The sequence below is a fragment of the Corvus cornix genome, chromosome 3 (assembly GCF_000738735.6).
Source record: "Corvus cornix cornix isolate S_Up_H32 chromosome 3, ASM73873v5, whole genome shotgun sequence".
In the NCBI taxonomy this organism is placed as follows: Eukaryota; Metazoa; Chordata; class Aves; order Passeriformes; family Corvidae; genus Corvus; species Corvus cornix.
In genome coordinates, this window is record NC_047056.1 from 40257721 (window position 1) to 40281075 (window position 23355).

The following is a 23355-nucleotide window of genomic DNA, read 5'->3' on the forward strand; positions in this document are numbered from 1 at the left end:
TTTGTAGTGCCCTGTACAGTGAGAGTACTTCTGGGGACACAAACCCAGAAAATGTAGCAAACTGATACTGGAATAAAGGCAGATGCTGTTCTTATTTCAGTTATTTTTGAGCTGCCTTATAGATTTCTTAAAACCTACAGATAATTTTTTCAGACACAATCCTGAGTTTCGATTCTAAAAAAACTAATTTAATGGTCTTTTCAAAAGAGATTTCAGATTAAAAATATTGCTTTAAAGAAGACCTGGAGATAAATGTGTTGCTTCCACTAGGACACACATGAGGATGTTTGCTCTTGGTGATGCTAACAGAAGTCCCTATTGCTTGTTAGTTATTGCAATGCAGTAATTGGAAAATGGGATTTTGAATAATGTTTTAAAAATCTAATGTGTAAACAGAAGGTGCATTCTGTAGTTTAAGTGTGTCATACAATGCAAATAACTTCTGCTGAAATTTCTGAGTACAATTTGATACTTAACTTCAAGAAGCTATGGAATAATTGGAATATGTATTTGAAACAATAGAATATGAAGGTTTTAACTTGGTATAAAAACTAATAGAAAAATCAGTTTACTAAAGTGAGGATGTCATTTAAATGTTGGGTATAGCCAGTTATTTACTTGTATGATAAATATTTTCCCCCAATAATTTATTTTCGTTTCAGGGGTTACATTCTGCCTAACATTTTAATGTTGCTCTATCTTGAAAACCATGGAGCAGTACATGTATTTCTGAAAGCCTGTGTAACTTAAGTACATGTTCCACCTAGCATTCACCAGCCTGACTTCAGTGTCTCTGTGTTACTGCCTAAGCCAGGTGTACACTGCAGTATGTGAACATGACTGACTCTTTGTTTTATCTCTGTAGATGATGTGCTGCATACCTTGACTGGAGCCATGTCCCTGTTGCGACGATGTAGAGTGAATGCTGCTCTAACTATACAGCTCTTCTCCCAGCTGTTTCATTTTATCAACATGTGGCTTTTTAACAGATTAGTTACAGCCCCAGATTCAGGGTTATGTTCACATTACTGGGGAGCTATTGTTCGCCAACAGCTGGGCCACATTGAAGCCTGGGCAGAAAAACAAGGTTTAGAATTGGCTGCTGATTGCCACCTGAGCAGAATAGTACAGGTGAGTGTATTTATGATTAACACTTCTCACATACTTGTATATTCAAAGAGAATATTTGCCTATGCTGTGTTCCTAGAAAATAGCATGTGGACAAGAATGGCTTGTGTGAATCAATCCTGGAACACTGAGGTAGCATTGAGGTAAAGACACAAAATACGTTTTCAACATCATTAATGGTTAATTTACAAGTGAAATGAATAGTGAACATGGATGTTAAATTTCTGTTTATAAGACTGAGCTGTAACTATGTTGAACAGAGACAGGAAGAGTAGCTGAAAAATTGATGTGCTTAATTTATTATAGATTTAGTATTAGTTCATCTTTTGGTACAGGAAATATATTTAGTGTTTGTTTTGGGGATATTTATGTTGCTTCTGTTACAAATCTGGCTTCTTGCTTTCTCTTTTCCTATCTCTTATCTAGAGAGCATTTAGACACAAGGCTTAAGGTTTCATTCTGGTTTGAATTTGTCATCTGTGACTTTTTTCTCCCCTCTAGGCAACCACATTGCTTACCATGGACAAATACTCACATGCAGATGTTCCAAATATTAACAGTACTTGCTTTAAGCTGAATTCTCTGCAGCTACAAGCTTTGTTGCAGAATTATCACTGTGCTCCAGATGAACCACTCATCCCAACAGTAAGATTCTTCTATCACTCTTTGTGCAGTTTTAACATACCTGAGATAAAAAACCACTGTCTGTAAACAGCTATCTTATCTTTGGTGGATGTACTTCACTGACTCAAGCAGGATATTATCAAGAATCTCTTACACTGAGTTGGACAGAAAGGTACCACTCCATGCTGCATGTATTCAGAGAGGTGTCACTGCATCTTACACCATTTGTCATGAAATACAGAAAGGTGGTAGAAGAGAACACAGCACCCCTAAAATTTGGTTCTGTGTATAACCAGAAGGAACAAAGATTGATAATTTGTAGAAATCAAAAGAAAGCATCAGGAACACTAGGCTTTTTCACATGTAGGATGTAAAAATCCATGGATCTTGAATCCCTTCATACAAACAGTGGACAGATTGTCCTTTGGTTAACATGTTGACACCTGGAATTTGTATGTATATATCTGTATAATGTTGCATTTGGAACTGGTTTTTTATCTTGATATTTAAGATGACTGACTATTCTAAGTCTTATCCATGGCAAAAGTCAAAAGACAGTGTAGTGTGTTCCTTGCAGAACTGTAAAAAACACTCTTCAGGTAAACTCTAATAGTTCTCTGATCTCAAAAAAAAAAAAAAAAAGGCAGAGGCAGTCTAATATTTATATAGCTGAATGCATTGTGTACAAAGTCCATGTTTTATTAACTTTAGATACATTTGTTTATTAAACCAGAGACACTAATACAACAGCTCTACAGGTGTAGGGGGAGGAGGGACTTGTAGCTTGGAGATGTTTTTATATATCGGCTACCAAACCACAAAGTCTTCTGCTGAAGAACATAATCTATATTACCTGTTTACACATAGGTAGAATTCCATAGTTGCTTGGTTTATTATTATTAATATTCAATTAAAAACATGCACCACAAGTTTGAAAAATACTGAAGTAAAAATAAGAGTTTCTGTCACATTTGGTAATACAGTTATCTACTAGATGTCATAAAATAAATCAGTGCAGTGTTCTGACTATACATAGCGAAGCCAAAGAAGTTTTATATCTGGTAATTTATTTTCCAGTTTTGATTTTTCTTTCAATCTTAGCATCTTCTTAATGTTAGGTTTTTTAGCTCAATGAAGTTATCCCTTTGTAGTAACAGTGTCTTTCTGCCTTCTGTCCAGGAATTGATAGAGAATGTAGTAACTGTTGCAGAAAATACGGCTGATGAACTTGCTCGCAGTGATGGCCGAGAAGTCCAGCTGGAAGAGGATCCTGACTTACAGCTACCTTTTCTTTTACCAGAAGATGGCTATTCCTGTGATGTTGTCAGAAATGTTCCAAGTGGTTTACAAGAATTTTTAGATCCACTCTGTCAAAGAGGTTAGTTCTTTTGTTGTTTTACAATGATCTGTGTAGCAAACACAGAATGCAAAATATATTTCAGTTAAGTGTAAGCCACTTCTTTTTTGTGTATGTTTCAATCTTTCTATACTATGTTCTTCAAATGTTTACTTTTGCAACCCATCAAAATTATTAAGGTTTTTTTAATCCTTACCCTTTCTTCCTGCCCCTCTCATTCAGTTTCCAGGTTCCAAGTATGCAGTGCTGAGTTACTAGTGCCTGCTGAAACATTGTTTTGCCTTCGCTCCAAAACTTTTTTTGATTTTTAAAATGAAGGTGAATTGAACAGTTAAATCATATTTTTTTTACTCATCAGCTGCTTCCATGTAACATTAAAAAAAACCCCATGAGCTTAAAATGGTTCTTTCACTGTTGATCAGTGTAAGAACTTAGGGTTTGGGCATTTGTAGTTCAACAGAATTTCAGATGACAAGTAAATGATAGATCTTGTGGTTGCATGAAGTTGACTTAAACTTGAGAAAGTAAAGCAGGGGATCTGTCGGAGCATTTACGGTAAATGAACAAGTTACAATATTTATTTGGTGCTACTCAATTTTATTAGAATTTTTAAATCTTCTGCTTACAAGCAGTTGTTTAAAAATTTGTACAGGAATGTTGAGATAAATAAGAGGCTGTAGCAACAAAGGCTATTGAAAAAGCAGCCTTGCTCTATACTGGAGTGAAGCTTTGCAATTGTTGCTTCCAACTTAGTTTATAGAAAAGCCATATTCTTGCATTTAAAAGAAAAGTAGGAAACTGATTGTTTTGGAAGTCCAGTGAGTAACAGAGGATGTAGTCTTGAGGTGAAAGGAGACTCTTAGAATAAATTCTTTAATTAGTAAGTATAATTCAGTTGCCATACAAATGGCTGTATATTCATTATAAGTAAGGCTTTTTTTAATGCATACATTGAAAATTTTACTTCTTGGGTATCCCTTAAATTATGCTGAGGGACTTTTTGCAGTGAAACAGTGTAAACTGAATTGCTGAAAAATGTTCTTTATGAGGAGGAGAATATCATATATTTGGATGGAGTGATTGATAAGTTCTGTGTGATGTGGATTCTCAATGTCCCTGATTTAGGAGGCAATGTTGGATATTTCTGAACTGCTGTGGCTTCTTTTTCAAAATTCTAGAAATTTTTCAAATAACAAAGTAAATCAACTAAATGCCTGTTAATTGCAGTGTTGCATTTAAAAACGTCATGAGTGCAGGCAGAGCTGCTCCTCTGCTAAATCTATGTTGAGACTGGTTAGCTAGACCCTTTGTAAAGTAGATTTCTGTAGCACAGTCTTAATCAGAGTTCTGGTGGTTTGTATTCTAAAAGATGATCTGGTTGGTAAAAGCAATATTTTACAGGCCTGGAGTTTTCTATGAGCTTGCAGTGCTTTTAAATAAGTATATTTCTCAGAAGCAACTGCTATAGAACTGTAGTATTTTGTAGGTAATAGCATAAAATTGCAGTAAAGCCCATAATGGCATCTGAGATACAAGATTTGACACATTAATGAATACAAAAAGATGAATACTATTTTATTTTAATTAATCCCTTGAGAAAATACCATGACTATACTGATGTTACTTTTTCCTTTAGGTTTTTGTAGACTAACACCTCATCCACGGTCACCAGGCACATGGACAATATACTTTGAAGGTGCAGATTATGAAAGTCACCTGTCACATGAGAATGCTGAGCTGGTAAGTATTGATTCAGTGAATAATTATCAACTGAAATCCTGGCAAGCCATTGAGTTTTATGTGATCAGTTTTAGTCCTTACTAGGAAGAATAGACTTCATTGTTAAGCATGTAGTTCATAAGTGAATTGGTGCATTTAAGGAACTGTTTGCAGATTTTTTTAAGTCACTGTTTTTCTAGGCTGTAGCATGATTATAATTTTCACATAAGCAAACTTTGTCCTATTCCCCCAATCTGAGAATAAACTGAAGAAATTTCTTCTAAACACAGGCAAAAACATATATGGACATGGGTCTATAAATAACTTGTGAATGGAAGTGCAGGCTGCTTTTATTTATAAACTAGCAGTTACCAACCAGATATTTAGTATTAATTTCTAGTCTCGTGCTTTTCCCTGAAGAAAAAAGAATTTAGTTTTCCTTTACATTATACTTAGTAAAAAATGGTCTCACTTCAGTGCAAGGTAGTTTTTTTTTTCTGTTGTAAGGGTTTGTTTGGTGGTGGATTTTTTCTGCTTGTCTGTTTGAATATCAAAGTTACAGAACAGCTTGGTTTTGGAAAGATGGTGGCTTTATGTGAAATAATTTTTAAAGCAGCTAAACAGAAGTAGCTTCATATTTTAAATTAGGATTTTCAGCTTAAAAATGACTTGCTTTTCTAATACTTGAACTCAATCAGAAAGTATTAATATTTTTTTGAATTACTTTTCTTGGCTTATATTTTTACTTCTCATGGGTCTTGTGGATCTCGCAGTTACGTTTCAATATGAATACAAGCTAAGGTGTTCCAACTGACAGGCTTCAGCTAATGAAGATTGTGATTAAAACTTTTTGAGTTGAGGAGCTGGCAATGTTGAAAGATATTAAAAAAAAATACTGAACATGTTTGGGGGCTCAGGCTGTATTCGAGAGTATTCAGAAATGAATTTTTTTTGAAATTTATTTCAAAGGTTTAACTCTGCCTTTGTAATTAATTGGCTTTGTAATAATTCTGCAAAGAAAACATCATCTTCTAGATGCAGCACTAAAAACTGAGCTATGTAGATCACCCTCACATTTGTAATAGGAGCCTATGGAATCTGAACTTCAGTTTTTGTTAAAATTTACTACAATTTTATAGACCTGTTACATTTCAATTTTTGATTCATGAATAATCTCTTTACTGAATTAAAGGAGAAACAATGAGTGGACCTCAAAGTTTCAGCAGTGTAGTATAACACAGGTATAGTACTTAATCTGAATCCATATTAATCAAATGTTAGATATTGTACCTGTAAAATAGATACCAGATACATTATTTGGGATTTGAGACCTGCTGCTCTAACAAAGTAGTTTTGTTTGTAATGAACTATTTTGTTTAGTTACTTTCCTAGCCTGGCAGTGAACATGAACTTCTGAATTTTTTCTTCTTTCCCCTTTGCTGTTTGATAGGCTCAGCCTTTGAGAAAAGAACCTGAAATTATCACTGTAACACTAAAAAAACAAAATGGAATGGGACTGAGCATTGTTGCTGCCAAGGTATGGAAGTCGGTTTGTTTACATGTTATTGAAAAAAGCTTCTGTTTTTATCAGCCTACTGTGGAATATGTTAATGGAAAAAGTCTGTTTCCCTTAAGTTGGTTGTGCGCATTGTGTTGACCATGCTTTTATTCTGATTGGGGTATGTTTTGGTAAAATACACAGATGTGGACAATACAAATGGAAACATAATATTGTTGCAGTTATTAAGACATTGAAATTCAAAACTCTGCTACTGGTTTATTTAGTTTTCTCAGAGCCAAAAATTGGCAGTATTATTAAAGTTAAAGTTAATAAACAGGTGTATTTATCACTTCTGCTGAAAGTAAAGAAGTAAATACAAAGAATGGGTCTGGGGGTTAATTGATGAATGAACAAAACAATTCAAACGTATACATTAAAGTTTGAATACTTTCTGCTGTGAAGAAACATTATCTTTTGCACAGTGCAAAAATATAAGGTGCAAGAATGGCTTCAGTTTTGTTTCTTTATAGCAGAGACCTACAGCATAGTAGCCAAAATTGTGGGTGTATGCTGTACCTAGTAGCACTGCATAGTAATGTATAGAATGCACATACAGCTCCAGCCACCAGATGGAAGACTCCACTAGTTGGTTGGTTTTGCTCTGTTAACTGGATCAAGTAGCAGACACAATCTTTTGAGTTTAAAACTTGTTACAAATTATGCAGCAGTGAGACTCAAAATTCTATGTTGTAGTCACGTGGTGTGCAACAGATGGAACAAGTCTTTCCTAATCTCTCTTCACTGTGTAATACGTGAAATTTCAGAATACTGTGGTTCTCCTTGGCACTCAGTGCACGAACTGAAAATGTGATTGTTTTACTTTTAAGTTACCTTGCATAGTTAATTGCTTCTAAACAGCACTGTTTGGCTTTTTGGTTTTTTTTACAACTTTCACTCATTTCATAGTCTGTTCTTGAAATGGTAATCTTGCATGGTATCAGCTTTTGAGAGTGATTTCTGACATCTGTAAAGGAATGCCTGGTGTCAGGTGTATAGTGCTGAACAACCAGCAGTTATTGAGGAAATAATTCAGGATCTGAAAAATGTAAGTCAATATTCTGCTCTGATTTTAGTGGAGTGGGTTAATAATTTGAGAAGCAAATACTTGATCTTGACACTGAATTAAATATGTATCAGACTTCTGACTGCCATCTGCATTTCTGTTGAATGTTTCAAAATGTGCCATGGAAGTAATTTTTCTTCCATTTTACCCGGAGAAATCTGGTTTCTCATCTAGAGTGAAGTAGCATATTACAGGGGGAAAAGTTTCCTTTTTCATTGGAGCTGGCTGGCTTCTAGATGTTGTTTTAACAACTGACATTTAACTTCCATTAGCAGTATGTAACAGTGCTACTGGTCCGTGTGTAAGCTTGATCTGAAAGTTTTTTGTGTTATTTAATGCATTTCATGATTTCTTTATCATGATCAGTCATGGAAGCAAGAGTTTTCATCTCTGCACAGTTGCAGAAACACTGGTTCAGACAGTCATTGCATTTCATCTTACTGCTGTGTGCTGCACTAACACTGGAATTTGGATATAAGAACAGTTAGGTTTTAAATTTTGGTCTGAAATAAGCAAGAAACGGATTGTTTTAGTTTTGGTGTATGTACAGTAGAAGCTTCTGCTTAATATGAAGTCATCAGAAGGTTCATTGGATAGAAATGATCGTATGCGTTACGTTTGAGAGAAGTTGCTGTAGTAATTAAGTAGGATTATTTTCAAGAGGTTCAAAGTTGCTTTTTGTGAGTAATTATTAGCATGTTTTTCCTGTAAGAGGCTTCATTAAAAAAAAGAGTAACGAAGAATACAAAGAATACACAAGCGCTAATTTTCTCAATCTGGTCAGAGCAGAACAGCTTAGAGAATTGAGTGAGTGTGACTGAAAAGCTAGGAAGGGTTGGTGCATTTTTTCTTTCTATTCCTTATCTTGTTGATATTTACTAGTAACTTTTTTTCTACATATCTCAAGTAGTATACTTTTACCAGCATAAAAGTTAAAATTCTCATTTTTAACTTTGAAAATGGAGGAAAAAGTCCAGTAGACCATTTCTTAACATTTTCTAAACATTAACTGGATGGAATACCTGAAAGGAGAGGGAGAGGCAAGTATGAGAATAGATTCAGATTTTTCTAAACTTTTTAATAGTAAAAGGTTGGCTATTAATTGCTCATAAAGTTGAGGAAATGAAAGCTCATACTTTCAGAAATACATAGTTGCTGCTGCCCTGCACAGGAGCCCAGTTTGATTGCTGACCCAGCTGTGTTTATTGAACTATTGGTTTCTACAGTGCTTCGAAAGGGCTGTAGCAGTAGAAAATGCAGTGGCTGTTCAACAGGCCCTGCTCCAACAAGTGAAGGACAACCCTGAATCTGTTTAGCTTTTGTTAGGAAAACAGTTCTTTTCCTGTGATGTGACAAAATACTTGCTTTCAGTAGCATGTTGTGAGAACACCTTTGCATGTCAGTGCTGACCTGCCTTTCTTGATATGTGTTAGGGGCTTCTCATACTTGTCACGGGCTTTGGATGAAGCTTGTTAAAATGCAGTTTGATGATATTCTAGAGGTGGACAAAATGGGCAGATTTTCAAGAGATCATAAAAATAATGCCAATGGACTGCTTTTCTTCCTTCTACCCATTGCAAAAAAATTCATGCTTTCCTAGTAAATCTTTGCTCATCTCTGAGGAAACATCTAAAAAATTTCTAGTAATTATTTGAGTTTTTATTAGTTTTGGGTTTTATTAGATTTAAGTCTGTGCCAATTAAGAGTTTCTAATGAGGAAATTAGAAATCACACCCTACATAATACCTTTACACCAAATATTTGTAATTATCAAGTAATCGTCACTCCTTCCCTGCTGCAATAAAAAAAAAAAGAGGATTGAAGCTGAAGCAAGGGTTGTATAAGCAGAGATGGGATGCAGCTTGCATTGAAATGCTGTGCACCTGCTTATTCTTACGATAGGAGTATCGCCTTGGGATGCTAGGTGATTGCAGACATGTGTACATTCATGTAAAAACAAACCAAAACCTGAAGAGGTGAGTCAAGGTGTATATGAAAGTGTTGGGTCTCTGGGGAGCCCTGTATTGGATCCTCTTCTCCCCTAGTGATAGGGAAAATGTTTAAGTGCATTACGTCTTTCACTTTCTAGTCACAGCTACTCATTTTAGTTAATTAGAAGTTTTAAAGGCCTGCCAGGAGTACCAGAGAGAGCAGAAATTCAGAGAGAGCATCACCTAATTCACCTCACTTTGGTGTTTTCTGAGGCAGGACAGCCCCTCTGAGCAAACATGTAGTAAGTGCATATGCTATATGCAAACATAGTAAGAAAACAAGTTTAGCTATGAAACAGCTGTTAGCTGCCAGAGCAGTGTAAACAGTGTTGTGCTTGTTTGGGTTTTGGTTTGGTTTTTTATAAATTGGGAAAATACCTAGCAGCATTTCTTAAACTGAATGCTTTAAACCAATTTTTGTTTAAAATTCAATTGTATAGCTTCATATGTGATCCAGAAAAGTAACTTCTTGTTCTGCCCTTTGGTACATTTGTGTGTTTTCTTACAGCAATACTCTGTAGCTTTATTAGCAATAGTTTTTGTAATAGGTATATGGAAATGTAGTTGGTAGGAGTGGTCGGGCATAGGGAACGGGGAACAGTGTTGCTTTTTGAGGTTGTGTGCAGACTTTGATTGCTCTAACCCTGAAAGATGTTTTGATGTTAAAAGCTGCCAGACTCCTAACCACATTGTGGTTAAGTTTTTATGAAATCCAGATGATTTGGAAGCTGCGTGTGCATGCAGTTTACTTTAAAAATATATCACTTTTTTGGGGGCTTTTGCATGTGACTTCTTAGCCATCTGTGGGCCAGCACATTACTTCCTGTTTAATTTGGAGGTTTTTGTCTTTAGTACAAAAGGGCTCCCTTTTTGTTTTTTCTAGCAGTTTTCAGAGTTTAATAAAGCCTCTAAAGTAAATGGAAGTCAGAACAGCATAACTGATTACGTAAGGGTCTGAATATTGTATTGGTTATAGCTGCTGTTGATAAATGATACACTGTGTCATAGCATCGAGCTCCGAGTTATCTTGATGGGTATCTTGGAAAATCCAGCAGACTAGAGCTGGTGCTTGCTGTTGAGGGCTGGAAGAGAAGTGGAGAATTGTTTTTTTTCTTTCAAGGATCTGTAGTCCCGGAGATCAAAATGTGGTTTTCTGTTGTTGGAAGAACAGAATCCATGGTAAGTCCGTTCAGGTTTCTGTTGGGACTGTTTTTCTCTGAAGTTTTACTATCCCTGTACTTTTTCCTGCTCTCTTGCCTGTTTAAACCTGCCAGTAGTTATTTGTTCATGTAGCAACTATGTAATACAGCATGCAGTTAAATATAGTCAGATGTTAGTGGCTAACTTTCTAAAATCTAGAAAGAAAAAACTAATTTTTAGCTTGTTCTTCATATGCACTTCTGAAACTTGTGGAAGTGACTATTAATATTTAAAGTTTCAGGTGTGATAACTACTGTTTTACTGTGCCAGAGCATGAATAGCATGACCTGTGATCTGTTTACTTGTCATACTAGTTGGCTTTAATCCAGGTTCCTCTGAAAGTCTGTTTTCCTCTTATAAAATCTTAGTAGAATAATTAAAATTGATGTCCCAAAGAGTAGAAGATTTTTAATACTCTCTAGACCCTTCTGAAAAGACCAGAACGTGCAAAGTCATTGCACTTAGGGTGTCTTATTCAACATGTTTGCAGAGGAGAGACATTTCAATTCTCTTTAGGTTACTATTGCACAAAAGAAAGGATTCCCATGTTCTGCAGGAATGATAGAGCAAGTTTTATTGATTAATCTTTGCATGCTGGTTATACTCACTAGTGTATTGCGATTTAGTTCTTTAAAGTATGACACATTTCTACTTCTTGTCCAGTCATCTCGTAGTAGTATAACAGAAAAAGTTACCTTAAAATATATACAAGCACCTTAAAATACTTATGTATATGCCCCTACTGGCACATAAATCAGAGTGTATTTTCTAGGATTTTTTAACAGGTAGTCCAATTAAGTAGTGCTTACTAAAATAGGATCAGATGTTTCTTTTTTAATAAAAGCATTTTAAACATGAGTGTTACAGTTCAGCAGTAAATACTCTGGGGAACAGACTTACTGTTCTACAAACAAGTATGTGACATCTCACCCATAACTAATTTGCATTATTTGGCAACGTTGTTTGTTCTTAAGGGTAAATTAAATTATTCTAAGTTGCTTTAATTGCTAAACCATTGCTTGTCATTTTATATTTAGTACTCAATTCAAGGTGTTAAATTTAAGGGTTTGAGACTACAGGAATATCAATTTTGATGTAAAATTTTTTTCAAGGTTTTTTCTATTAATATCTTGTAGGAGATCCATGTAGAAGGAACAGGCTTAAACATTCATTTAATGATCTTTTCCCAAAATTGAAAATTATGCTTACAGTTAATAATGCTGGTAACAATAGACAAATCTCGATCTTTCTCACCTGTGTTTGCAAATATAGACAGCTGATAGGATTTTTTTAAACTGTTAGCTATTTATGTGTGTTCTAGGTCTTAATTTTTCAGATAGTTCAGTATTTGAAGTCGTCTTGTGTCTGTGTTTTCTATTTAAGGAAATTATCTGGCACTTCCTCCCAGCATCAATTAATTGAAATGTTTCAGTGATAAGATTTAAAATTGTTTTGTGGAGGTGTTTTTTTGGTTGGTTTTGTTTGGGTCTTTTTTTTTTGTTGTTTTTGGTTTTGTTTTTTTTTTAAGTGTTCAATACTAATTCACCTCAGTGGTCTAAACTACTGGTGTTGCCTTAACAGGCTTCTTAGGAGGGCCTTAGTGAAAATACAGTATATAATTCTCATTTCCAGAACAGATTTCTCAGTCTTGCAGAAATAAAATAGTGTGTAGGTTGCCTGTTTAGTCTTTATCATGAACAAATAAGTAGCTGTGTGTTAGCAATTTGCCTGGGCTTTGTTGAGTCCTAACTTCCAGCAGAGTTTTTGTTTAAATTTTGGTGCCCTGTAAATGTTGTACAAAATCTTGTTCATGTTTTTATGTGCTGTGCAAAATCTGAAGGTTACACCATCACAGTGTGATTGTTCTTCTCAGTAGCTGTGAGACCTCAGTTCTGCTCAAGTGGAGTGGGTTTTGTCTTACTTTTTTGCTCGTATTTAGATTGTTATTGCAAATAGGTGACCCAGACCTGTATTTTAGGCCTTCTGAAAGAAAGTGAGTTTTAAAATCCATGTGCCATTTCCTCATTGCACTAATACTCTGTCCATGGAGGTACTTTTTAGCATGCCTGCTAAAAATGTAGTGCACGTATACTGTAGCTAGAATTCCTGTAACCAGACTTCATTAAATTCTGGCATTCTTATAACTTTGAAAATTCTGTTTAGATACATGTTAATACAGCATTTTAATTAAATCTTTTTTTACTTCTGTTAATGAAAAAGACTTTCAGGACTTAAGTTCTGTGTTGACTTTTTCCTGTATGAGTAATACCTTCAGTTGGAGTAGAAATTTTAGGTGCTTCATATGTTAGTGTACACACTGATCCTGGATTACATTGTATCCATCTGAAACTGCAGAGCCTGCACTATGTTAAAGTTAGTGCTCCAGGTTTTTTGGGTTGTAATTCATCCTTAGCTATAGAAGCAAGTGCTATTTCTCTGAAAAAGTGCGGAGATACAGGGTGGGGTTTTTTCCAAAGTAAATTGCCCAGTATGTCTTGCCTGTGAAGCCCAGTGCAGACATCATTAGATCAGAATTGACTTACTGAGGAAGAGCGTCACAGAACCTGCAGTACAACTTGTAGATTTGTACATAACTCTGAATAGCCCTTAGTGTGGCAGTGCTCATGGAGTATTTATAGCAAATATGCATTAAAAAGTTAACCCTTGTCTGGTGAAATAGAGCTCAAGCAATATATTTTCCTTGAGCTCAGTGAAAGGTTTTTCCTTTGAAATAAAAGTGGAATCAAAGGCTCACGTATTTAATTTCTTTCATTGAAAATTAAGAGTGCCTTTAATGCATTTGTAGAATATCATATTAAGTTGCAGCATTTATAATAATAAAGAAGACTTCTTTTTCAGACAGCTTAAGAGAGACTAATGAATAAATTTTGCTTAGTCTTTTACAAATGTTGTATATGAAGCATTTTGCCTTTAGTTCCCACTTATCCCATGTCACGAGAGTAAGAGTGAAGTAAAATAAGTTAGGAACTGTTGAATACTTTATTCCAATCTTAGAATGAAATGTTAGACCAGTTGCTTTAGCTAGCTTTTCTAGTTGATTTGATTTTCATCAAAGAAGATTTATCTTTTTGAAGTACTCAATTCCTGGAGTGTGAGAGAAATCATGCTGTTGGAAATCTATATATTTTTGTTTAGCACAGAAGATGCTACAGCCCTTTGTGTCAGTGTATGTGCTTTCCATGCTGAACGCTGTTAAAATCCCCAAACAACAATATATGCACTAGAGTACAGTAGAGTATAATTTATTAACGCCATTTCAGGAGGTCCACTACAGAACATCCTGGCTTGTCCTGTGAGAAGCACTTTTAGAAGATAAGAGGGTGTATTCATTTGCTTGCTTTGTGTGCAAGGTAGTTCTGATTGCAAACATTCTTTTGTTAAAAAGTAACACGTAACACTCCATTAAAAAGAAAAACAAAACTCTTCAGTCTTTTCTCTGTACTCCTTTAGAGGTTTCTTGTAAATAGAGCATCTGCGTTCACCGGACAGAAAGTTTCTAGGTTGTTGGATGTACTGCTGCCAATCTACCTTTTTTTTTCTCTGAGTAGTAAGACACTTATTTTTCATCTGTTTTTCCCACTCAGTGCAATCTAAAGCTGATGTCAGTTAAATGCTTAATGTTTCTTTGCCTGTTGAGTAATGTTGATTATCACCAAAGTTTGAATTTATAGTGCTTTTGTTTAATTGGAAATATTTTGCCCACTTGTGACTGTACTTTGTCTAGCTCCAGAAACATTTGGGTTTTGATGGCCAACATGGAGTATGTGAGAGGGGAACGCTGAAGTGTGTGGTATGTAGAGCATAGGTCAGTTTTAAAATTCTTTTTAAGTCAGGGTACAGCATGAAGCAGTGCAGCTGTAGCCACAGCTGACAGATCAGTTTTAGATACAGTAGGCTGGTTCACCTCATTTATATTTGAAAAGTATTTTCTCTAATGATGACAGATTTCCAAAGTGTCTGCATTGGTCTTGAGGCAGCACAGGCCTTAGCTTTCTCTGACAAAGTGGGGTTTTTCTGATTTTCCAAGTCCAGAAAAGTCTACCCTCGCTGGAGACGGGACCAATACTACAAAGTTGGCCTTTCTCCTGCCTCTGGGCCCACAGCAAGGAGTTCAATGAGTCTTAGGCTTAGTATGTTTGGAGGAGGAGATAAAATATATACTCATCCAGATACAACCTAAAGAATGCATGCAGCTTTATGGAATGTGAGTGTTTGGGTGGTCAAAAACCTTCACTTTTGCCTCCTAGAGAATAAAGTTGTAAATTGGCTGCATAGTTTAGTAAACTGTTATTTTTTTAAAATGCTTACAAGCTTGGGTTATTTAATTGCTTGTAGACCAATTACTTGCCAGGGCAGAGTGAGACTTGATTCTGTTCCATAAACTCGCTTTTAAGGATGTTTATTGCAACTTGCAGAGATCTTCTGTGTAAGCCTAAGAATATGGAATTAGAGAATTAACCTTGATAAAAATCAGTCAAATCTACTCTGGGTGTAGGCAGATAAAAGATTTCAGGCCTGATGGCTGGTATCAGGCTTGATAAGCTACGTTTCTATGCTATTTTCTTTAAAGACATTCTAGTTGCAGTTGATTCATCCTGTATTAAACTGTTTCATTTTTATAAAATACCACAGAAGCTTAAGTGATGTGGGAAAAGTGTCACCTGTAAAGCATTATGAGACATCTGAGATACCTTTAGTACTGTATGTTTGCTTATGTATGCACACGCACATGTGAACCTACATTATTAAAATAAAGTCTTAGTTCATGTTTGCATAATGATGAAAAATCCAAGAAAATCTTGAAAATTACTTATTTAAAAAGATCTGTGGTTATGCGAACTACTGGAGTGTTTTGACATACAGTCTTGGTATCTAAAACCACTTAAATTGGAGTATTTCTTTGAAAAGGTTGGTGACTGTATGACACTTCTGTGGATTCCAAGTATGATTGGAGAGTGAAGATACTTTCAGTTCAGGACTACTTTTTCATTTACTATTTGTGTGAAGCATGTATGTACTTAAGACAGAAATGTACATTTCTATATTGAAAGATCATTAGGAAGACTTTCTGGCATATTATGGAAATGAAAGTAGGCTTTTAATACATCTAGCATTTTCCAAATAAATTGTTATTGAAGGGTATTTTTTTTTTAATCAGGTGTGATTTTACCAGTCTTTAGAAGCTATTTGTTGCTCCAGTTTTATCAGAGTGATAAACAAAGCATATGAAACTCAACGGGTGTGGGCAAATGAGGCTTCGGAACAAGTAATGACAAGACCTTGCTGTTAATTGTGTGGAGTAGCACCGGTTTGGTTAGGTGCTGTACTGCAGATCTGCTCTACAGATGCATAGCTTTTCCTTAATTACTTAATACAATTCTACTGTTATTTCTAACAACTGTAAAAGTGTTTTTATAATAGTTTTTGTAGTTCTAGGTCTCATCATAGGTATAGAAATAACTAGGTCATTTTACAGGTCTACTAAAACTGCAAGAATATTGCTAACCTCCCCGAAAGTACAGTGGTTTGTGATCCACCTACGTTAGGTGGGCATGATGTGTGGGGATGGGAGTAGTTCAGCTGTTAAGAGGTTAGCACCTGGTCAAGAGATGGACCTTCACTGACACTCATTCTTTAGACTGGTAGGGCTGTGTGGTGTCTCAGCACCTCCAGGCTATCATTCTGCAGGTGGCAGGTCCTCATGAGCATGTCACAGCATGGGTGGCTCACCTGGGAATGAAGCTGCCTGTTGACTCCCACTGGAAGGATCTGGCTGTTGTTTTCACCATGCCATTATGGCTGCTTGTCCTGGCAAATACCAAATGGGAAGGAGGAGTCTGCCTGCTTTTAATGCTTTTGTGGTGACTCACCAGCTCATGGATAGTTGTGATGCTGCCATTAAAAAGTCTGTATGATATTGCTGTTACTCCAACTGTGACTTTTCTATACAGTTGCACTCTATGGTGTGTTCTGATTTTATGGCTGATGGAATGAATTTGAGCCAGAGTTTCCTGTGTCTGTTACTGACAAGGAAGTTTTATAAAACTCATCTTGTGCCATAGCAACACTAGCAATAAAAGTCTGTTCTCCTTAACTGCTCTCATTAAATCTGTCATGTTTATTAATTCATTACTGTGGTACTTTTGTACATCCTCAATTTTACATCTTCCTAATGTAGGAGTAGTAATTTCTTTTTTTAGATCACTGTAGTTTGTCTTGTTCTTTCCTTCACTGGTCTGAATACTCTGTAGAAGAAGCTGTGATGGTTTGTTTTGGTTGGGTGTTTTTTAATGCTGCCTCTTTTATTTCTACAGTTCTCATAGTGATATTTCTAAGCAAATGCAGTATTTTGGGCACAATCCTTTTAGAGCAATGAGGGGTTTGCAAAATAATGCTAATTGTGCAAACAATTATGGGCTACTGTGTGCTGATATAAGTGGATGTGATGGAAAAGGACTTGTTTCTTTTTAGGCTATGTCAAAAACTGAGGTTAGGTTACATTATCCATCTTGGTCCTTTGGCTTCTCTATATAATTTTTGTGGTAAAGCAGAAAATTGTATGAGGCTTAAAAGGGGCAAATACCTTTTTGGACAAACAGGTATGAAATCTTTGTGTAGCATTGTCTCATCTGAGCTTTTTATTTTAATGCATTAAATTGACTTGGCTCTGTTGTATCAACTTTGTTTTCCTTCCATCCTCTTGGTCCCAGTGAATTTATAGATTTTTTTCTTTTTTTTGAGATTGAAGTCTGTGTGACTTGAAGAATGAAAATCCTATAAACGAACATAATATTGGGGGGAGGTTGTTTATTTTCTTCACCTTTCAGGTTCTCTTTTAGTGAGGTACTGTAGTAGTTAGTTGTTGCTCCCCTGCACTGTGTCAGTGCCATCTTAAATATAACGTATCAGCATTCTAGAGGCTGAAGTTGTGCTGACCAGAGGTGCCAAAATTTGCTCTTTAACTTCTATGGATTGCCATAGTTGCATGGGTTCTCAGAACTCTTCCAATCTTTCAGGCCCTACAGGAAAGTAATTCAGTCAATTTATTTGTTTGTTTATTCAATAAATTATTTACTGAATTCCTTTATGAAAGGTGATATGTCCTGGGATCTAGCTCAGGTTTTCCAGTTGTCCTACTGCTATTTAGAAGACAATATAAGTGAAAATTTACAGAGTGTTTGTTACTTATTAATTTTCCAAATATGAGTACTTAGCAAGCACTTTTCCTGAATTAGTTGAGAAGAGTATGTGTGTGTCTGTGTATAAGAGCACATTTGTCAGTATAGACCAATGTTATTTATGTATGTTAAAAAGAAATGTTATCTCTCAGGTGAGATTTTAATGTTGGCTTTAATTGTTGGGTTTTAATGGGTTTTTTGTTGGCTCCAGTCTGTCTGAATTCATTAATCTCCAAGATAAATAGTAGTGGTTTTTTTTAAAAAAACGTGAAAGCTCTTGCTGAAGTTCCGGCTGGTTAACTGTTCTCTGCTCCAGTCTTTGATCGTATTTTTAGGTGAAGTTAGATTTGCATAGACTCTGCAGCTCATGGCCTGTGAGCAGCACTGATGTGAAACTCAACAATGATCATCATCCAAATGCCTAATAAACCCTCTCCGTGTTTTATTTCCTTTTTTTTAATTTTCCTTTGGGTTTTTTTTATTTATAGCCTTAGGTTGTAATTTTAGACTCCATCTTGTAAGATTTTTCTAAACATGTTTTTGTTCTGTGAGAACTATTTCAAACGAATCTGCCTTGAAAAAAATAAAGCTACTCCTCCTTTCTAAAAGCTTCCCTATCTTCCTTCAGTCCCACTTTAAATATTGTCAAACCCTGTACGGGGCCACACATATGAAATAAAGGTAGATCTAAGGGAAGTAGAACTTCTGGTGAGTTTTAATCTCTGGATTTATTGATAGTGTTTCATACCTCAGTTTTTCATTTATTGTCTTGACTTGTAGCTCCTTTTATTCTAGCTCTCAGTGAGGGAGGGCTTCTTGTTTATTTTTACAAGGTAATTTAGTCACTTAAACATTTTCCCATACGTTCTTTTCTTCATTTAGATTTAGAATAAAGACCCAAGTTACCATTCTAAACAGACTTCTGTATGCAGAAGTGTCCTGTGTTTATTTTTACCTCCCAAGTAGGATTAGAAAATCTATTAAAATTCCAGTTATTAAAATTCCCGTTAAATGTGAAAGTTGTCCTTTATCGTAGAATTCTGACCTGTAAATCACAGCAAATTTAGGATTAGTTATACTCTAACTAAACTCCCAGTGCATGACAAACTTGCAAGTGCAGTATATTAACATCTTTCAACTTGTGCTGTTTTAAAACATTTAATTACTTCTTAAGATAAGTGTGAGATTGTAAGAAAATCTTTATTACAGGTATTGCATCTCACGCAAATGTGTGGCTGCTGGATCTAACAGTTTTCCTCAGTTTCCCCTTGTGTTGGCTTTGTGCATCTTACAGATGAATAGGCCGAAGCATGGAAAAGATTATTTTCAAGAATATTTTCATGTTTTTACTCAGAGACCTAATAAAGCTTTCTGGAAAAAAAGGGAGGAGAACGTGACATTTTTATCCCATTGTCCAATTACATGAATAAAAGTGCGTTGTGTTTTGTAGCAGGATGCATTTTCATCAGTTCTACATATGTCATTTATCTCCATCCCTTGCTAAAGTTTGAAATTTTTTTTACATTTAGAAGGGGAATGGGTAGGACTGGGCACAGTTGGGAAGTGTCTTTTCAGTGTGTTTGCCATGCAGGCATTCAAAAGCTTAAAATGAAGACATTTTTCCACTGTGTAGTTTACTTTTCTGTGTGGGAACCTAAGTGTATGTGAGTGTTTGTTTTGCAATTGTTTTGGGGCTCAGCTCCCACTAGAATACAGTTTTGCAGTTGTTTTGTTACTCAGATGCTTGAAAAGTCAATAGGTGAGCTATAGTAGAATTTAGGAATTTCAAACAGTTTTGAGTTGTTGGGTTGAAAATAACATTATTCACCAAATAGTGGAATCAACCCCCCTTAAGTGATCCAGGCCCCTCCTAGCAACCCTCTTTCCTGCACTGTTACGAACAGTCATGCTGTGCCGTAAACAATTTAAGGAAGCTGATTTAGTTGAAAACAAAGCTTGTATTTGGGAGGAGGGGAACTGGAGACAGGGATCAGCTGAGTCTCCAGCCAGGTTTGTCATGGGACCTGCCACACCACAGTAGTGCCTGCACAGCTCGAAGTGTGAGACAACATGGGAGCAGACAGGTGGGTTTCTTCCTTACACTCTGTATGAGTGCACTACTAGTGTCATTGTAATTGATTGATTAGATAGTATTTTAAAAATCCTGAAATGTGTAAATTGTGCTTTACTGCTGGCCTCCAAATTAGTTCTCTCTGCTTTATGCGCTTTATTTGTGCATAAAAGTTTTTGTGTACTGATTATTTAATTAGATTATAAAAGCACAGAATAGATGTGTTTCTCATATTGAGGCTTAAGTCTGATGTACTTCAGGTATCAGCATTTTTAAATACCATGTTCCATTCCTCAGTCCCCAATTCACTGTTTGTTGAATTCTGTTCAGCTAGTATCTTCCATATAGAACTTTCTCCCCCCTCGGGTTCTGTTTTGGCTATGCACTGTAAAAAAAACTAGTATCATTTAAAGGTCTTCAGAGTAGTGTTATACTCAGTTCGGTTCAGAAATGTTGTCACCCAGGTAAACTGAAGCAGCAGTAATAGTCTAGTGGGATTTTTCCTCAAAAGGGTATATTTTACTTTCTGCAAGGATTGTGGGAAAAAGTTGCATCAAGTGTGAAAGAAAATGGGTAGATTGGTAGCACTAGAGAATATGGTACAGTGGATGAGGCTTTTTAAAATTTAGAGTATCTTACATTATTTTTTGAAAAACTCTTAAAAAGGTTTTGGGGATTTTGTATTTGGTTATGCATATTTGAGAAAATGTGCTGTAGGTTTCAGTATGTTAATCTCGGGGAGAGAGAATAAGCCATCTCTTTATGCTTACTGCATTCTTGCTTTCCACAGTCATCTGACTCCTTTACAGTTGTGTTCTTCTGTTTGGACTAAAAGCCATATGGATACATATGCTTCTGTTATTAAGGACTGGAGAAAATGAAATGAAAAGAGGGTTTATCATATTTTTGTTACTGATACACCATATTACTGCTCTTTTTTTTATTTGTGGGGGAGTAGTTTTAATTATGTTGACATTCACATTCCTTTGAAAGAAAAGCTGTTTAATATGTAGTTCACAAAGTAATCTGTTTTACTGTAATGTCCGTAAATAATTACAGGAAAATTCATCTGGTGTGTATGAGAATTCTGTTCACTTTGGAGTTCAGTATGTGTGGCTACATATTAAGAACCTTTTTCTGTTTCTAATAATTGTATATTTCTTTCTAATGCAGACTTCTGGAAGGTAGAACTAAAGCAAAATCAAGTCTGATTCAACAGGAATTAGGAATTTGGATTCAAGTTTCTGTAAAGCTTAGGGTAAAAGTTGAAGGGAAGGTGAGGAGTTGATTTTAAGGATATTTAGTGAGAAGTCTTCCTAAGCATGTGAAAGCACATGCATGTTGTTAGAAACATATTAAATGACGTGGATTAGAGGAGAAGCTCATTGGTCCTGATAATACATGAGTAGATGTGGTAGCTGATAATGTTGTTGTTTTTTTTTTTAATGCAATCTGAACAGAGATTTATTTTTAAATAATTTTTATGCTTTCAAAATTCATTGGTGTTGTATTTAAGTGAGATAACTTGGAGCTAACACATCTACTCATAACTTCCTTTAAAAGAACAGTTAAAAGATTGACAAACTGTGTAGGCATCATAAAAACATGGGAAAAGAAGGAATGAGGAGTAAAATGTCAGCTCCTTTGAATCATAACGAAGAATTACTTAGGGTTAGAGTATAGGCGCAGGTAGAGCAAAAATCCGAATGATGTGGTATCTTCCAGCTGTGGTACCCTTAGCCAAAGAACACAGCAAAAACAAGTGTAAGATTTTTCTCTCCTATGAGGAAAGGCTGGGACAATTGGGATTGTTCAGCCAGAAGAGAAAGCCCCAGAGTAACCTAATTGTGGCATTCCCAATACCTAAAATGGGCCTGCCAGATGGCTGCAGGGGTACTCATTAGAAGGGCAAGACAAGGGGGAATGCCTTTAAACTGAAAAAGAGTAAGTTTAGATTGGATGGTCAAAAGAAATTCTTTGCTGTGAGGGGTTGAAACTGGTTACTCTGAATAGTGGTGGATGCCCCATCCCTGGAAGTGTTCAAGGCCAAGCTGAATGGGGCTCTGAGCAACCTAGTCTAGTGGAAGGTGTGTGTCCCTGTCTGTGGCAAGGGGTTGGAGCTAGATGGTCTTTAGGGCCCCTTCCAGCCCAAACCGTTCTATGGTTCATCCTGGTTTCTAGCTTTCTTTAATTTCAGAGTGTGTTGTATCTGTTCTGGGGGGTTTATGTTGTTTGTTTGTTTGGGTTTTTTTCTCTAAAGCCTCAAAGAGCCCTGCCAAGAATCTCGGATTCTGTTTACACTTTGGCATCTTTCAGCAGTCTTGTTCCTGGCTGTTTCCCAATTTAATTATGAAATCCTATGGAAAATGTTTTGCAGGGCGGAGGTTTGTTGCATTTTCTTTGGGTTCTGTTTATGTTTTACTATTTAAAACATTCTAGATGTGATAGCAGAAGTGAGAAAGTGTTTTGTGTTGGCTGATTAGAGAGATGATAAATAATTCTATCAGGGCAACTCATAATCCCATTGGCCTTCAGTTTCTTGATCATTGCTGAGCTGAAGAGCCCATGCCTGCTTAGTTGGTTCTGTCAAGAAAGGTATTCCATGTTTCTGATGATTCTTGTTATCTCCTGAACCTCATGGTTCTGTTGCTGTCATTTTATAAGGGAGTAATCAGAATTCTAAACAGTTTTCTAAATGTGACCCTTTTAGATTTTTAATGACCGTGGTGGTTTCTGCTTTGTTCTTTTCTGTTCTGCTGGCTTCCAGATTTCTGAGCTGATATAAGATAGCTCTGAAAACAGTGACTAAACTTCAGGAGTTCAAGTCAGTTTAGAAAGCACTCTATGGGTATTTGTGCAATTGAAAATGTTTATTTCATCATTATTTGCAAACCAATATAAGCCATGTATTATGGGCTTATACAAAAGGTTTCAACTTCATTTAGTGTGCACTAAGAGTCAAAATGAAGCATGAGAAAGGTGATGTATATGGATGAATATAGTGTCTGATGCAATACAGTGAGTACCAAAGTTGCTTGATTTACGTGTGCGCTGTTTTAAGTGGCAGTGTTCTTCCAAAGCTTTGCTTGTTTTTACGTAATCTTTGTATTAGACAGATCTTTGTTTCTGTACCTAAGGGGAAGAGATTCCTGCTAGCATCCTTTGAAGTTAGGACTGAATAAAAATGCTGTCAATTGCAGGTGGCTTCAGAGGACTCTTGGTCAGTCTGGCCCTCAAGAAAAGCTGCTGTTTGGTCCCTGCAATGACTGATGTGATGCATGAGGTTATAACTGCAAGGGTGGGTGGGTGAGTTGCTGTTGATTCTTTCGCCCTTTGGAATTCAAGGAGCTTGCCTTCAGGTATACTTAGTGGCTGGAGGCAGAGCAAGGGACATATAAACCCTATAATTTAATTTTAAGTTCCTAACAAGGGAAGGTGGTAA

The 23355-nt window shown here is 36.0% G+C and overlaps 1 protein-coding gene across 25 annotated transcripts in view; it reads left to right on the forward strand.

The window, feature by feature from the left end:
• AFDN (afadin, adherens junction formation factor) overlaps positions 1-23355 on the forward strand; it is a 119206-nt gene that overhangs the window by 70130 nt on the left and 25721 nt on the right. For all 25 annotated transcript variants that reach the window (XR_005604267.1, XM_039569699.1, XM_039569711.1 and 22 more), the window contains 5 exons: positions 866-1131; positions 1630-1773; positions 2932-3130; positions 4746-4849; positions 6279-6365. Coding sequence is in view for 24 of the 25 variants with exons in the window: in XM_039569699.1 (XP_039425633.1) it covers positions 866-1131; positions 1630-1773; positions 2932-3130; positions 4746-4849; positions 6279-6365 (800 nt within the window). In the remaining variant the exon portion in view is untranslated. The remainder of the gene's footprint in view (positions 1-865; positions 1132-1629; positions 1774-2931; positions 3131-4745; positions 4850-6278; positions 6366-23355) is intronic.